At 42.0% G+C, this 15,182-nt stretch overlaps 2 protein-coding genes across 2 annotated transcripts in view; both read right to left on the reverse strand.

Annotated features, from left to right (window-relative positions):
* Window positions 1–167: 167 nt before the first annotated feature.
* Window positions 168–6,173, reverse strand: vps51 (VPS51 subunit of GARP complex). Its single transcript, XM_032532702.1, has 11 exons — window positions 5,688–6,173; window positions 4,837–4,966; window positions 4,592–4,738; window positions 4,277–4,496; window positions 2,934–3,849; window positions 2,618–2,833; window positions 2,284–2,367; window positions 2,049–2,183; window positions 1,817–1,938; window positions 1,198–1,285; window positions 168–1,113 (listed from the first exon to the last, which is right to left on the reverse strand). The coding sequence occupies exons 1-11, from the start codon at window positions 5,871–5,873 to the stop codon at window positions 853–855; spliced, it is 2,505 nt and encodes an 834-aa protein (XP_032388593.1). The 5' UTR covers window positions 5,874–6,173; the 3' UTR covers window positions 168–852.
* Window positions 6,174–10,461: 4,288 nt separating this feature from the next.
* frmd8 (FERM domain containing 8) overlaps window positions 10,462–15,182 on the reverse strand; it is a 12,640-nt gene continuing 7,919 nt past the window's right edge. Inside the window, exons 7-11 of the mRNA XM_032532714.1 lie at window positions 12,402–12,617; window positions 12,167–12,290; window positions 11,876–12,025; window positions 10,970–11,198; window positions 10,462–10,829 (exon numbers count right to left, since the gene is read on the reverse strand). Coding sequence (XP_032388605.1) covers window positions 10,723–10,829; window positions 10,970–11,198; window positions 11,876–12,025; window positions 12,167–12,290; window positions 12,402–12,617 — 826 coding nt within the window. The 3' untranslated portion in view covers window positions 10,462–10,722. The remainder of the gene's footprint in view (window positions 10,830–10,969; window positions 11,199–11,875; window positions 12,026–12,166; window positions 12,291–12,401; window positions 12,618–15,182) is intronic.

A 15,182-nucleotide genomic window follows, 5' to 3' on the forward strand; every position in this document is an offset into this window, starting at 1 on the left:
TAAAATCTGTCCGTCAACACTGGGGCCGCAACTGCGAATATTAGTGTAATTACACACATATATATATATATATATATATATATATATATATATATATATATATATATATATATATTTAGATGTGCCTGTTTCAACTGGTTTTGTAAAGAAAGAACACACAATTTGAATTTTACATGAATGCACTTTATTTATTGTAGACCTACACGCAACCATTCCCAGACCTAGTGTTTATCTGTGGAAGATATATACAGAAAACAGAATCAACTACCCTTCAAAGACACAGTTAATCACATGTACTTTAGTGTTAGGCACAGGTTACATAATCAGATGACATACAGATTGCATTTGCTTAAATTTTTAAGCACAAGAGCCCTAAAAGAATGGATTAATACATGCGGGACATATCTTTTACTCTTTCGTCATTCATATTCCGTATAACGGGAATATGTGCTAAAAGGTTTTGCTTGTATCGTGGATAATTTAATTTTGTCTTTGGCGATAGTGGACATGAAAGGGGTGTCTCTACTCATATTCTATGGTTTGTAAATGGCTATTGTAATATTAAACCCAACTACTAGAAGCTCATGTGCATGGAATGTAATGCTGATCTGTCCCAAATTCCCTGTCAGGTAATCTTTTCACAGCCAAATGTTTGAAGTTCTTCAGTGTTAAAAGATGTATTAATATGCTTACAGTATTAAAAGTGCTCTGCCTGTGCCATTTTTGCAGTCTATTTTGAATCTGGAGCTTTAAATCTGACATTTAAGAGTAATTATGTTAAAGAGAGGTTTACATTTAGATGCACAATTCAAACATCATAGAAGACTAGCTGGCTGTGCTGCACTTTGAGCTTTAACCCCGTTCACAGATGACTTCGATCACACTCTGCTCCATCGGGGTGGGATCCAGGCAGCGGTGGGCGGAGCTCCCCACTATCTCATCCAGCAGGAAGTGTACAAGGTTCTCATCGGAGACGAACCGCCACAGGTACATCTGCAGGTAGTGGCAGTCAACCTGGATCTGCTGCAGCCCGTAACGGCCAAAGGTGCGCAGACGGACACACTCCAGGAATGTCTTTAAACTGATTTTGATAATTCCTGTTATCACGGAGACCTGGGACAGTGGATGAGGTGCGTGAGTTTGTGTGTGACAGATGTTTTTCACTAAAGACAACACTACAGCTGACCGAAGACTCACCTTGTTGAACTCCACTGAGCTAAAGATGTCAATCCTTTCAGAAAACAGCTTGTGTATGTTGCTTAGTAGATTAGTATCCATAGGCGCACTGCAGGCGGACACAAGACAAACCACTCAAGTAAATCCACAATTAGAACAATGAACTTAATCTTATGATTAAAGACTGCTCAGTAACATGGGAAAGTGAAGGAGGTGATACAGATTAGCTGCCTGCGTCTGTTTGTATGTCTGCCACACACAATATCTTACCAAGGAAAAGGACAAAACAATGCACAATAATTAATTGTAGGCAGGGGCCTCGGACTGGGGGAAAAACGGGACTGAGTACCCAGGGCCCTCATGTGACGAGGGCCCAAAAAGATGCTAGAATGAATAGCTGTGGATCCGGGGAGGGGCCCATAGAAAATTCCTTTCTACATGGCCCATAAGTTTGTGTTACGCCCCTGATTGCAACGATGTATAATTGGTTACAAAGATGAGTAGTGATGAATCTTGGCTTTAGATGTAGGCAAGAGCTTCCAGGATTTGGCTTAGATCAGAATGCTGCCAAAGGGGAAAAAAACTCTAGAGGACTGCACTTTGTTTTATCACGTCACCAGTCTATGTGCAGCTTATTTACCTTGGAGTGTAGCTGGCAGAATAGCGGGCTTGCTGCCTCGAGCTGCTGTAGACGGAGAAAGTCCTTTTGCTGGAGTCACTGCTGTGTGCTTTCCTCACACCTTCTTCATACAAAAGACCAACCTATGGTGGAGCAGAGACGGTTGTTAAGACAGCCTGCTCATTCATGGGGATGAAAGCATAATGAGTGGACCTGAGGACATAGCGCAGATGTCAATATTGTAGACTGTGACCTGCACGTCAATCGAGGTGGTGTCCTCTACCACTCTCTTCATCACAGCGCGGACGTTTCGTGGCTCGATGGTGTTAACCCAGTCTCGTGTCTCGACGCTCTTTCGCAACATTTGGGAGATGATCAGGCCCTGAACCTGCAAAAACAGTGAAATATACAAATTTGTGAGAAAAGATTATTATTTTCCTACAGTGATGACTTTCTTCACTCAGAGACCGTTGTAGGTGAAAACCTACCTTTACATAATGGTTCAGCAGTTTCTGTGCAGCCTCTCTGGCTTCTGTACACAAAGTTGTGACGGGTGTCACGGGACTGTGGTGCTGAGAATGTACAAGACAAAGGAGACCTGTATTTAGATGGCAGTGAATCAGGTTAGCTTTTGGGAGTGAAATGTGTCAATTTTAAAGGAGTTTAAAAATACATTCAAAAACATTACAGATTAGTCATACTTATCAGGACTGATGCACTAATGCAACATTCAAGTATCTATCTGAAGTTAAATACTGTAATTTGACAGTGTAATATGATCTTTTTGCATGCCGCTGCATTTATATGGTGACAAGCCTTTACCTGCACAAGAAACTGTTCATCTGTGAGAGTGAGTATGTAAGAGATAGTAGAGGTTTCATAGTCCAAGCAGAGGCGAGACAGCAGCAACAGAAGGGCCGGAGGAGTCGAACCCCCCTTGTCTCCTGCACTCTCACAAAACTGGCGAGAAGACTGGCACACAAACTTTATAAAGCTCACCACCAGGCTCTCACGTACACCCTGGCTGCAGAATTCACCCTACGAGGAGAAGACAGACAGATACAACTGTCACTTTCAATAGAGAGTGATTTTCTGGGGCAAGGTGTTAACTGGCAAACAAGACAGAAAAGCTGTTTACCTTGAAGTACGGCTTGTTGGAGAACGCAATGTCTTTAGCTGTGAAGAGATGCACTGATGCCAACACTGACTTAATCTGATTGAGAATAGAGGCTGACAGCGAGGAAAGCAGCTCTGGCAGGCTGTTAGGGGCATCTCTGCTGGAGGCCGGACCCCCTAGAAGAGCTCCGCCTCCAGCCCCTGAAGCACTGACCACAGAGAGCCGAGGCGTCGCCAGGGCCTGCCTCACGTCTGTCAAGCTGTCCATGTAGAAGCTCTGCAGGGCAGAAAGGTACTGCTTGACTCGCTCTGTAGCTGCCCGTATCACAATCTCAGTCCCCTGGTTTGGCACAGGAGAGCCTGGCAGCAGTTTGGCCACGGCCTGAAGTCTGCGGTGAAAGCGGTCAAGCGCGCGGACCAGGAGGGAGTTATCCCCGACCCCTTTCTCCTCTTGTATCCTCCGCTCAACCAGCGAGAAATACCTGGCAGCCAGATCATCCACAAAGGCCTGCAACTTACCGTTCGCCATCTGAGGAATATTTTTGGATGCAAGCTCACCCGTCTCAGCATGGTTGATAAATAGTTCTTGATAGGATGCAATTACTAAACACAAGCTGCTGACAAATTCATTGCAGCCTCGGTCAATGAATTCCAGGATGTCAGTGTTTGAGGTGGGAGAAGGTATAGTGCTCATTTTAGGGGAGTTATCAGTCGGGGATCCAGCGACTGCTGTGGATGACAACCTGAGTGCAGCAGCATCTTTCACGGCCGAGGCAGATGGGTACGGTCTTATCTCTGCTTCCAGACCCTGGAGGTCCGACTCAAGTCGAGACTGTGCATGGCTCAGGAATTTATCACAGAGCTCCTCCGCTGGCTCATCCAACTGAAGCAGCAGCTCCACACACTCTGACAAATCTTTAGCGCTTGACCCACCATCCCTTTAAGACAACAACAAAACAGATAGAAATAGTTGATGGATGGGAAATGTAAAAAATAGACAAAAATAAAACACAAATAAATCAAACTGAAATACAAACAGATATTATAAAGGCAAGAATAGCATCTGATAATTACAAAACATCTGTTTTATGTATTCTTAATTGACTTAAACGTGAATATCTGCAATATACAATGTTGAAAATATGCACTTTAAGTGAAATCAGGGTAAAATAATAGAAAAAGTCTGAAAGAACAAAATGAGGATTTGTCATTTTTAATTTTTTGAATCCTAATTTAATTCTTTGCTTCATAAAATCTGGGTGCACTTGTCAGTGAATTTTCTCGATAGCAGTAAACTTGACTCTCAAGTGTTATGTTCCCTCACAGTGGCATCTCTTCTCTGAACGGAGGTTGAGAGATTCCCACCTGAACTTCTGTCGAAGCTCCTGTGCCAGCTTGTCCATGATGGCATGACAGTCGTCCTGAATTCCCTTGAAGGAGGGCAGGTGGCTGTACTGCTGCAGCACACAGCGGGCACGGCGATGGGATCTCACTGCCTGAGCATAGGCCTGCAGCTCCAGACACTTATTTAATCTAGCAGGCAGTTCAAAGAGAAACTGCAGCTTCCTTAACAGGGTGTGAACCCCTGGCGTGGAACAAAACGAGACAACAATGTGAAAATAACCACCGTGAAGTCCCCACAACTGACTCAACAAAACAAGCCGCCAGTTTGGGTCTCACCTGAGAGTTTTGTAATCTGTGCGTGCTGGTCTTGAAGAGTACCACTGATACAAGCACTGAACTCAGTGATTGCAGACATGTTAGCAGACAGGCAATCCATTTCATCCTCCATCTTTTTGAAATCATTCTTCATCTTTCGTATGGTGTCTGGAAAAAAAAAACATGGAAAGATGGTTTAAGCCCAATTCAACAAAATCTGACTACAGTTCAACAGTAACTCAACAGTGAGCGAGACATTCTCTCACCTGTAGCAGATATGAACTTGTTGTAGTTTTCATACACCAGCGTCTGCATGTCACTGTCTAGAGAGCGGATCTGCTTGACCATGCAGGTCTCCTGGTCCATCAACTCTGCAAGAGAGCACTCCCTTCTAAGCTGGATTTGGATACAAAAACATGCAACAGTCAAAGTAACACTTAAAAACAGTATTCCAGACAGTGTTATTCACATAGCAGCCTATTCACAACGGCTTTAACTACAGCAGTAGGTTATCGATCTTCTAAATTTGTTGAATAAACAGCACTCCCCCACATCAAAAGGGTGCTATATGTGTATAGAATGGTACTTAAAGTTACTGTATGTGTACTGGTGATTTGTTGTATAGTTATTTTCTGTATTATGTGGTTATTTGGGTTTTGGGGGGTGGCAGTAGCTCAGTTGTAGGGAGATGGGTTGGGTTGCTGGTTCAAGTCCCCATACGGACCAAAGTCTGGTGGTGGACTGGTAGCTGGAGAGGTGTCAGTTCACCTGCTGAGCACTGCCAAGGTGCTCTTGAGCAAGGCACCGAACCCTCCCAACTGCCTTTCCTTGGTTATGGACATCTTTCCATTAGTGTATGTATAGGTACTACATGTGTGTGTAATTCAGGCCTGTGTGTAATAACAACAGAGTGAAAACACTGTCATTTCTCATTGCGGGATTGATAAAGTATACATTTTTATTCATTATTCTCTTATTTAACACCACCTGCATATAAAAGTTACTAGGCCTAACGTATGACATTACATTAGCAGCTTCACGTAACACTGATGTTGACACAGCATAATGTGAATTGCGTCACAGTGGAAACAGTTCACATGACAACAGCGGTCCTCACCTTGTTCAGGAAAAGCTCGGGGTCAAAATGAGCCCCGTTGATGTCGCAGGGATCCAGGGACTCCGCCTGCTCCGCGGCCTTTCCTTCCTTGTTTATCCCGTAGTAGAGCTTCAGCATGCCGTGCACCCTCCGCGGCCTGCCGGGGTCCTCCGACACCTGCACCAAGCCGTCCGCCTCCCCGTCCATACTGTAAAGCGGCCAGCGGAGAAATGAACAAATAAAATGACGATGAACAAAGATGACGGGCGTCCAGCTGGCAGCAGAAACCTGACAACCACTGCCTGAAAACGTTAACCTCTCGCTCCACAGCGACTGATATTGTGTAAGCTTAGCTATCTGCTCTTAATGAGAGTTTGCTTCTATTGTTTTTAATACCGTATTACTCCAGATAACAAACAGCTAACGTTAGCTTGAAAACTTGAAAACGTCAGTGTTTCCGGGTTTGTAGTGTGTAGCCTATCCGGTGTTACGTTCTTCCCTAAAGAGTCGTTTAGGGAAGAGGACTGACTACTCACTTCTGTTAGGAATGTACTTCGGTCTGACTGTCCGGAAGTGCACTACTGCGCATGCCAAGCCCAAACCTCAATTTCTCGTGTGTGCATGATGTACCACGAAGTAAAAATAATAAAACCTTGTATTTGCATGAATATTTAAGTTAAAAAATGAAGCAAAATCCTTCCACATCTTAAAAGAAGAATAAAAAAATGCTGAGGTATTGCATCATGGACAATACTTTAACAATGGAATCATATCCTGTGAATAGCTTCAGGCATTTTTCAAATTTGTTATTTATAATACACGTTTTAGGAGCATATAAAACCATTTGCACAGGAGTGATCATAAAGCAGCTGTAACAGTGTTACATCACTCTTACATCACTGCATATTATATTATCAATATCAAAATTTAACACTAGACTGTTTTTTCAGCCCTCATCAAAAGTTTATATGTTTCAAGAGGTTACAGCAGTGTGTTTCATTGCTTTCATTGTATATAATTGTATAACTATGTTTTTCATTGTATGTAAAATAAATAAAAAAAATCTAGATCTACAAGTGTATCTTAGCAGAACGCACGGCAAAACAAAGGGCTGCGGGAGAAAGAGGTTGGCTAAAGGGTGAACATGTCTCCGTTCACTGACTGGCTCAATATTACGGTCTTGTCTTGATAGCTTGGGGAGTTAACACAAAGTACATGTATCCAACACGGAACTAATCGATCAATTTCAATCAAATCCCACGGAAAGCATCAAGTGGGGGGAATCCGTTTATTTTCCAATTGAGGCAAAATCATTTTATAAGCAGGTAAACTGCTTATTTATCTTTTTAATTTTTTTAAACAAGATTATTCAATTCCATTTTATATATATAGCACTAAATCACAACAACAGTTATATAATTGCGCTTTTCATAAAAGAGCAGGTCTAGACCGGACTCTGTGATGTTATTTACAGAAACCCAACAGTTCACCAAGAGCAAGCACTAGGCAACAGAGGCAAGGAAACACTTCCTTTAAGAGGCCGAAACCTCGAGCAGAACCATGGCTCATAGTGGGGGGGCATCTGCCTCAACCAGTTGGGGGCGAGAGAAAGAGAGAAAGACAGACAGAGAAGACAGGAACATGGAGGCAGCTGGTGACTCCAACCACAGATCCAGAGCCAGAAACACCTGCAGGAAGCAATAGGAGGAGAGAGGAGAGGGGCGAGAGAGCACAAGACTCCAGGAAAGGGAAGAAGTTGAGTTAGTAACATGCATTAATGGAATGAGGTTGCATACACATGAAGAGGAAGAGAGAGGTGCTCAGTGCATCATGGGAGGTCCTCCAGCAGTCTAGGCCTATAGCAGCGTAACCAAGGGATGGTTCAGGACTTTCCTGAGCCAGCCCTCACTATAAGCTTTTTTCAAAAAGGAAAGTCTTAAGCCTACTCTTAAATGTGGGGACGGTGTCTGCCTCCTGAGCCCAAACTGGAACCTGGTTCCACAGGAGAGGAGCCTGATAGCTGAACGCTCTGGCTCCCGTTCTACTTTTAGAGACTCTAGGAACCACAAGTATCCCTGCACTCTGGGAGTGCAGTGCTCTGGTGGGCTAGCAAGGTACTATGAGCTCTTTAAGATAAGATGGCGCCATTATTCAAGTCCAGTATTTTTTTGTGTGCAGAATCTGAGCAACCTTCACATACGTAAGGTTAATGAAGGAAAATCCTTTGCAACAAAATCTGGTTTTAAGCGAGGTCAGTCTTTCTTCAGTACCTCAAACATACCGAGAGCATGACTTTGATGGAATTACATCAACAGCAGTTCACAGCAGTTACCATGGAACAGGTCAAAATGTATAGATATAAAACATTTTGCTCTAATAAAATTACAAGCTAACAGTTGATGAAAGTATGGCTTTATTTAGGCTGTAGGTAGGTGAAGTACTAAACGCTTTTAACAGATATTGCCAGAGAAATGGACCAATATTGCATTTGTTTATTTATAAAAAAAAAAAAAAAAGCATAGCAGACATATTTTAATGAAGGCAGACTGACCACTCAATTTAGAGGAACCACAATACACTGTTCAACAGCAGTCCAGTGTAGTTATCCAGTATATCAATGTACTCACATCAACTAGGAAAGATAAATGCATGGTCTAGCTTGAAATGTGGAAGACACAATACAAAACATAATTCATCTTTTTTTAAACCATAGCAACAACAAGAAGTGTCCACTCCTGGTTTCCAAGCACCAAAACAGTCATTCAGATGCAAACTCAGTACAAACAGAAAGGCACTTAATAGTTCTGCAAAGTGATTGCTTGAGAAGATAATGCTTTAACTGACCTATTTCTTAATTTCATTCATTAGGTACAAACACTGACAAGTATATGAAATTGAAATAAAAAATATCCTCTCACAAAAGCTAACTAACAATACAAAAACAGATTCATAAACAGTGTATTAGTATTAATAGTGCAGACGAGATCTGTATTCTGATGTGGAATGCCTATTCTACAATGTGACATGCATAGTGTAAGATAGCAAGAATATATTGGACTGCTGCAGTCAGGTTACAGACGGTAGCTGACATATATTGCAATTAAAGCATAGAACAGTAAAAAACAGTCTGCTGTTTGCTCAGAAGAATAAGGAAGAATACATGATGCCAAATCAGGAACATACGTTCAAGTGAAAGGCAATTTTGTTTTCAAATGGCCATTAGTGACTTAAGCAGTTTGTTGAATGTACAGCATTAGTTTGAGGTTCAAAGAGACACCTGGAGGACATGTGGTGGAGACTGAAGTCTGTCTCTGGAGCATTAAGGTAGCATACTGTGTTGCAGCACGTTAGATAGGCTTGCTTTGGTGTACAGACTGAGATGTCAACAGCATAGTCCCAAGTTCTTGGTCAGTTAGTCTGTGCCATATGCAAAGAGCACTTTTTTTTCAGATAAACTGAAGCAGGTACATGTTCCTTAGCATGTTGAAAAAAACGTCCTACTTTTAAACTAAATAGCCCATAAAAATGCTGAAAACAGGCGTCAACATTTTTATACAAAGATGGCGTTCCCCGTTCTTCTTTTAAATGTCAACCATGATTGTTGCGATGTTTACAAGGACAAAATCCTAAACTTGGACATGTAGGCTGCAGTTTGAGTCTAATACATAAAACTAGTGCTGACAACAGCTAAACAGGAAGCTTTCTTCTTTTTTTGTCTCTCAGAAGTGGCAGAAGTACAACATTGCATCAGTTTTGCTAATTCGGTCTGACCAAGCAAGTTATAGTCAAGTCAAGACCTGTGCATGGAAGTCGCTTGTACTGATGGTGCTGATTAGAAGTTAGACCTTGAATGTGACTGCTAACCTTTCACTGACAGGAATAAGAGCGAGGTATGTTTCTTTAATTGCTAAAGGACAGCCTTTGTTAGGTTAACTTTTCATTCTTCTTTTTACTAACTTAATGTATGGTTTGAGTGGTTTTGACTCTAATTTGATTCTTATATTGGTGCAAGTCAAGTCATGCTCCCCAATGACAACCCAATTCTGTGAATGTGTCATTTTACCTTCTTCAACTGGATGCTGTAAAATGTCTGTTTTATCCTGTTGTTTTACATGTTCAGACTACATTCACACTATCCCGCTTTTAAAAAAAAAATTTGCAAAATTATTATCTTAAAAGCGGGATGCCCCACCTGGGCTTTCTTTCCACCATAATCAAATTACCAGCACATATTAAGTGTCTCTTAAAAGCGCGTACTTACAAGAATCTTCCAAAACACGGACAATGGGCTCCCATACGGACTCCTTATGATCAGTAACACCCCCTTCTAAACATTTCTACCAGTACTTTTCTAAAGTGTGTTCCCCTTTGATGAGAACGAGGCACTGGCAGTTTGAAAAAGCAGAATCGTGGGAACACGCCCTCAGAGCGCCCCCTGAAAGTGTTTCTCATGCTGACTGTAGTGAGTTGTTTGTGGTATTTCTTACAAAATGTTAATGTCATATGGGGATGTACTCTTCTTGATGTTCAACCCGCCAATACGGGTAAAAAGAGGTAATATGCAGTGGCTGTACTCTAATGAGGTTTAACATTTTTAAGTAAATACCACTGCTCCTGAGTGCTGCAGAAAGATCAGAACGGTCATCATACAGTCATCAAATGGAGTGGTTGTCTGAGGATTTCTCTAAGGCTTGTTTCATGAAAGATGTCCATCAGATGGTGCTCAGAGAATGCTATATATCTATATATATATATATATATATAAATATATATATATATATATATTTTTTTTTATGTACAGCTATCTAATGAATAGCCACTTCAGTGAAACCTTGGAAACATAGCAGTTAGTAGAAGATTTTGTTTTTCACATTACTGTACTATCTTAATATACACAACTTCAAAAGATAATTATTGTCACTCACACTTAGATCCCTCGCTTGGTCCTTTGCATGTTCATATATTATCAGTTGAATGTCTCAAGCTTGTTTCAAGTCTTTTCTTTAAATGTCAGAAAATGTTTAGGTTTGGTCTTTGAGAGGCATGATCAGTGGGTTTAACTCTGCTCCAGACTCTCCGTCACTTGCACAGCAGAGTACGTAGACGCCTGACGGGTGAAGAAGGACGTGGCTCTTTTTGGCTTCAAGCGTTTGATTTCTTTTCCTGAAAGACAACAAACGGAGAAATATTGAAAAACAACTCCGATTGAAGTTACTACAGGGAGATCCTCTTGGAAGTTGCTCACTCTAGAAAGATTATACTGTCAGTAGGCTTGGACTACTAAACGTAACCATTAGACTCACCATTGTCCACGTAGCTGATAGTGTTGAGTGAATGGACCCGACTGCACAGAACACTGCTTTGCCTGTGCAGCACCCCCCGCCGTCCTCCGCGTCCGTTCTTGCTGATGCCGTCTAGCCCAGCCGGCTGCTGAGACAGACTCACCTCCCCTTCCATTTCGGCGGCAGCCCCTCCCTCAGACGCAGACCTCAGCTCCACACAGAACTCAATGAAGCCGCTCATTAGCTCTGCCTGGTTGACAAAAGGAAAAAAGAAAAATAATTAAGTCTGAGCTTTAAAACGTATGCATGATATACAGCTGTGCTTTACTTTTCGATGGTACATTAGTGAACCACGGGCAGATAAAAGGGTCACATTGCCAGCCCTTGATTAGGGCCTGGTGTGATTATGTATTACTGCCACAACCATTATGTAACTCTCTCTCTCAAAATCTCTTCATTGTCCGATGGCTGAGACTGTATTTGTCAACCTAACAACCATTAAACAAGGATGATACACATGCTACAAAAATTTGAAAGCTCTTACGTTTCAACAGGAGTATTTAGAGCATTGACTGCTGTGCTCCTCTAAGAACAAATTGGCAAAACAGCTGCACCCATTCCTGAAGCTCTCATAAACACCAGGTGCTGTGCGCTCCCTAGAGATGGCTGTATACCCTCTCCTCTTGTCGAAAACATATGAAGTGACACACACATAAAATGACAACATCTGTCACAGTAGCAAGATGCTCTTAAATTGATGTTCAAACTACAGCAGAAATGGCAGAGTTGTCAACCACGACAGGTGCGACCCAAACAGCCAATCAACCCAACGTGCTGGTTGGTGACGCTGTAGGTACAGGTGTTAGATATAATCTCATCAGAGGATTAGTGAACATAAAATCTGATTTCAAGATCAAATTTTCCTACCTGTTTTGAGTAGATCTTTAGCAACTTGTTAACAGGAGTGCCGTCTTCATCTCCATCAAACTCGAGCCAGAGAATATGCGAGTCCCCCTGCTCCTCAGGGTAGCTGTGGTCCCAGGAAAGCTCATGGAATTGCAGGCCGAGCAACACATGCTGCAAGAAAAATCAGGTTAGTTTTCCTGAAGAGATATGAAAACTGATTTCAAAGTTCCTGCAGTGTGCATGATTATGTATCACACGCACGCACGTCCGTTGTTTTTCCGAGCTGTCAACCAAAGACACTGCGGTGCTCACCTTCTCTTTGACATCCATCACATAAACCCCCTCCAGGCAGATCCCAACGTTGACAGCTTTGCGTTTGGCCCTTTGGAGAATCCCTTGCCCTGGTTTGTCAATCTCCCCAACAAAGAAGGCGCACCTGTTAATGTAGTTGATGTTAATCCAAACCTAATAAGTATGAAGTGATTTTAAATATGTGAATTATTTGAGGTAAATTTAAGAATTGTGGAAAGAAAATGGAAAATCTTACCCATAATAAGGCAAAGAGTGACACGTGTTGAGGTACTGGTGTAGGAGCTGTGTGGGCTCCGAAGAGTCTCCAGCAGATGCGCTGATCTTTCTGTATTCCTCCAAGAGGTTCTGCTCCAGCCCTGTCTGACGGCTCGACTTCCCTCTCAGAGTAGAAAGCAAACCTCCACTTCCCGTGGCAACATGTACAGGCAGAAACGAAGACAGCTTCTTCTCTCTGTGGGAAGCAGATAAGAGACGTTTGTATCATGCATTGAGTGCATCTTATCTGTGCAAATCCGGGCTGGAGATAATATTAAGATAAAATTAAATTAATAATGGTCAGAGAAAAATATAGAAAGTGACTTTTAGACTTTTGGATGAAGTCCTTATGGTTGTTTTGATACAGCGTTGTCTGTTTTGGTGTAATAATTATTACACACCAAATAAAAGAATATTTCTTTACAGAATTAAGATGTAAAACAGTTAAATGAGGATGCTGTACAAGAACTGCAAGGCTGCCTGGACTGTATGGTGTGGGATGAGTTCATTACATCATCTAGGCACCTGGATGAGCTCACAAATGTAGTCAGTTCCTGGATCTCATACTGTGAAGACACTGTAATTCCAGATAGAGAGGTAAAGATTTACCCTAACAGTAAACCCTGGGTGAGTAAACATCTTAAAATTCTGTTAACTAGGGATGAGCGAGTACAGCATTATCTGTATCTGTTTACCACATGAATTATCTGTATCCGGATCCGTACTCGGACTGGGCGGGGCCTAAACCGGAAGTGGTCAGATTTAACCGGGAAGTGGGTCGGGTTCTCTTGAAATGTGCGGGGCTTTAACCGGTATGTTATTTAAGCATGCAATTGATATGAGTTGATCAAAAATTGTTATATTTATTGCTGATTTGAAAACCATTTACATGACAGCATCGAGCTTCAGATCAATGTGTGTTGTCATGGTAAAAACAAACTTAACAGAACGTTTTGCAACAATGAATACAACACATGCGGTTACAATTATCAAGTAAAATGTAATGAACAAGAGTTTTCATACTCAATATAACTTTCTTTTTTAACTTTTTATTTTATGATCAGTGTGATTTTTTGTTTTGGTTTTTTTTATTTTTTTATTTTTTTTTTCACATGTGGATGTGTGTGTGTGGTGTGGTGTGTGTGTGTGTGTGTGTGTGTGTGGAGTAAGAGAGAGACACAGAGAGAGAGAGGGGCGGGGGGGGGCAGCTGACAGTAAAAAAAAAAAAAATTCCGATGGCAGAGACGCAACGAGAGGTGCATTTAAACCAGCCGCACGTCTGAAACCCACGTTCACCAGAAACCTACTGGTTATATGTAAGGACTACAACCCACGTCACCAGAAATACTGGTTACTAAGGACTACAAACCCACGTTCACAGAAATCTACTGGTTATAAGGACTACAACCCCACGTCACCAGAAACTAATGGTTACTATGTAAGGACTACAAACCCCACGTTCACCAGAAATCTATGGGTACTAAGGACTACAAACCCACGTTCACCAGAAACCTACTGGTACTATGTAGGACTCAAACCCCACGTTCACCAGAAATCACTGGTTACTATGTAAGGACTACACAACCGAAGTTAAAAACAACAACTGAAGCTGAAGAAACCCTAACGTTAACGGAACAGATCCGCAGACCCGATTGACTGACGGAGCGAGAGAGAGAGAGAGCAAGCGAGAGAGAGCGAGAGCGCATTTCTCCATGTTCTGTGTGTGTGTGATCGATCCGAGCGGGTTTGTAGGCGGGGGGGGGGCGCTGTGATTATCACAGAACGCTGCGCGGCCAGTTGAGGAGTTTTATTCAATCCGAGCACGGATATTGACTCATGTTACTCGGATAATACTTGTACTCGGCAAAAGTGCTTTATTCGTACCGGATACTCGTTTCAGCCGGATACTCTGATCACCCCTACTGTTAAATAAGAAAAAAACATGCTTTTAAACAGGGCAGTGTCACTGCCGTTAAACAGGAAATAAAAAGGTGCAAACTGGGTTATAAATCTAAAGTAGAAAGACAACCAATATATAATAATTTGGGCTCGGCCTGGGCAGGTGTCAAGAATATTGTTGGACTTAATGACAAAGCAAGGAAGAAGACATTTTTAGAAGGCTTTAAGGCAGACTCTGCACTGGCACAGGAGTTTAACAAGTTTTATTCTAGGTTTGATGTCCACGATTATAGTAAAGAAACGGGTGCATTAAGGGACATTCTAATTAACTCTGGTCTTTTTTTTTTGCTTCTTTTATTTCTGAACGCAATGTCGTGAACACTTTTAAACATAGCAAGTCTTGTACAAGCCCTGGCCCCAACAACATGCAAACGCATGCTGACTACACACTGTGCGGATCAATTAGGCTTCATTTTTTATCATATTTTTAACCTGTCTTTGTGCCAACATAGAATCCCAAATTTATGGAAACAATCTACAATTATTCCCATCGCAAAAAGCAACCACCCAAAAATTCTGAATGACTATAGACCTGTGGCTCTAACTTCATTAGTTATGTAGTCCCTTGAAACACTGAAAAAGAAAGAACTACTGGGTAGGACTGAACACCTCCTCGACCCCCTGCAGTTTGCATACAGAGCCAACAGAGGGGTGCAGGGTGCTGCCATAACTCTCTGCCGTAACAAAAACCATGTCAGACTGCTGTTTGTGGATTTTTTCGTCTGCCTTCAATATTATCCAACCCAATTTATTGGTGCAGAAGCTCATAGATAATTTCGGGTTGGACTGCAACCTGGTGGGC

The sequence above is a fragment of the Etheostoma spectabile genome, chromosome 13, assembly GCF_008692095.1.
Source record: "Etheostoma spectabile isolate EspeVRDwgs_2016 chromosome 13, UIUC_Espe_1.0, whole genome shotgun sequence".
Classification (NCBI taxonomy): domain Eukaryota; kingdom Metazoa; phylum Chordata; class Actinopteri; order Perciformes; family Percidae; genus Etheostoma; species Etheostoma spectabile.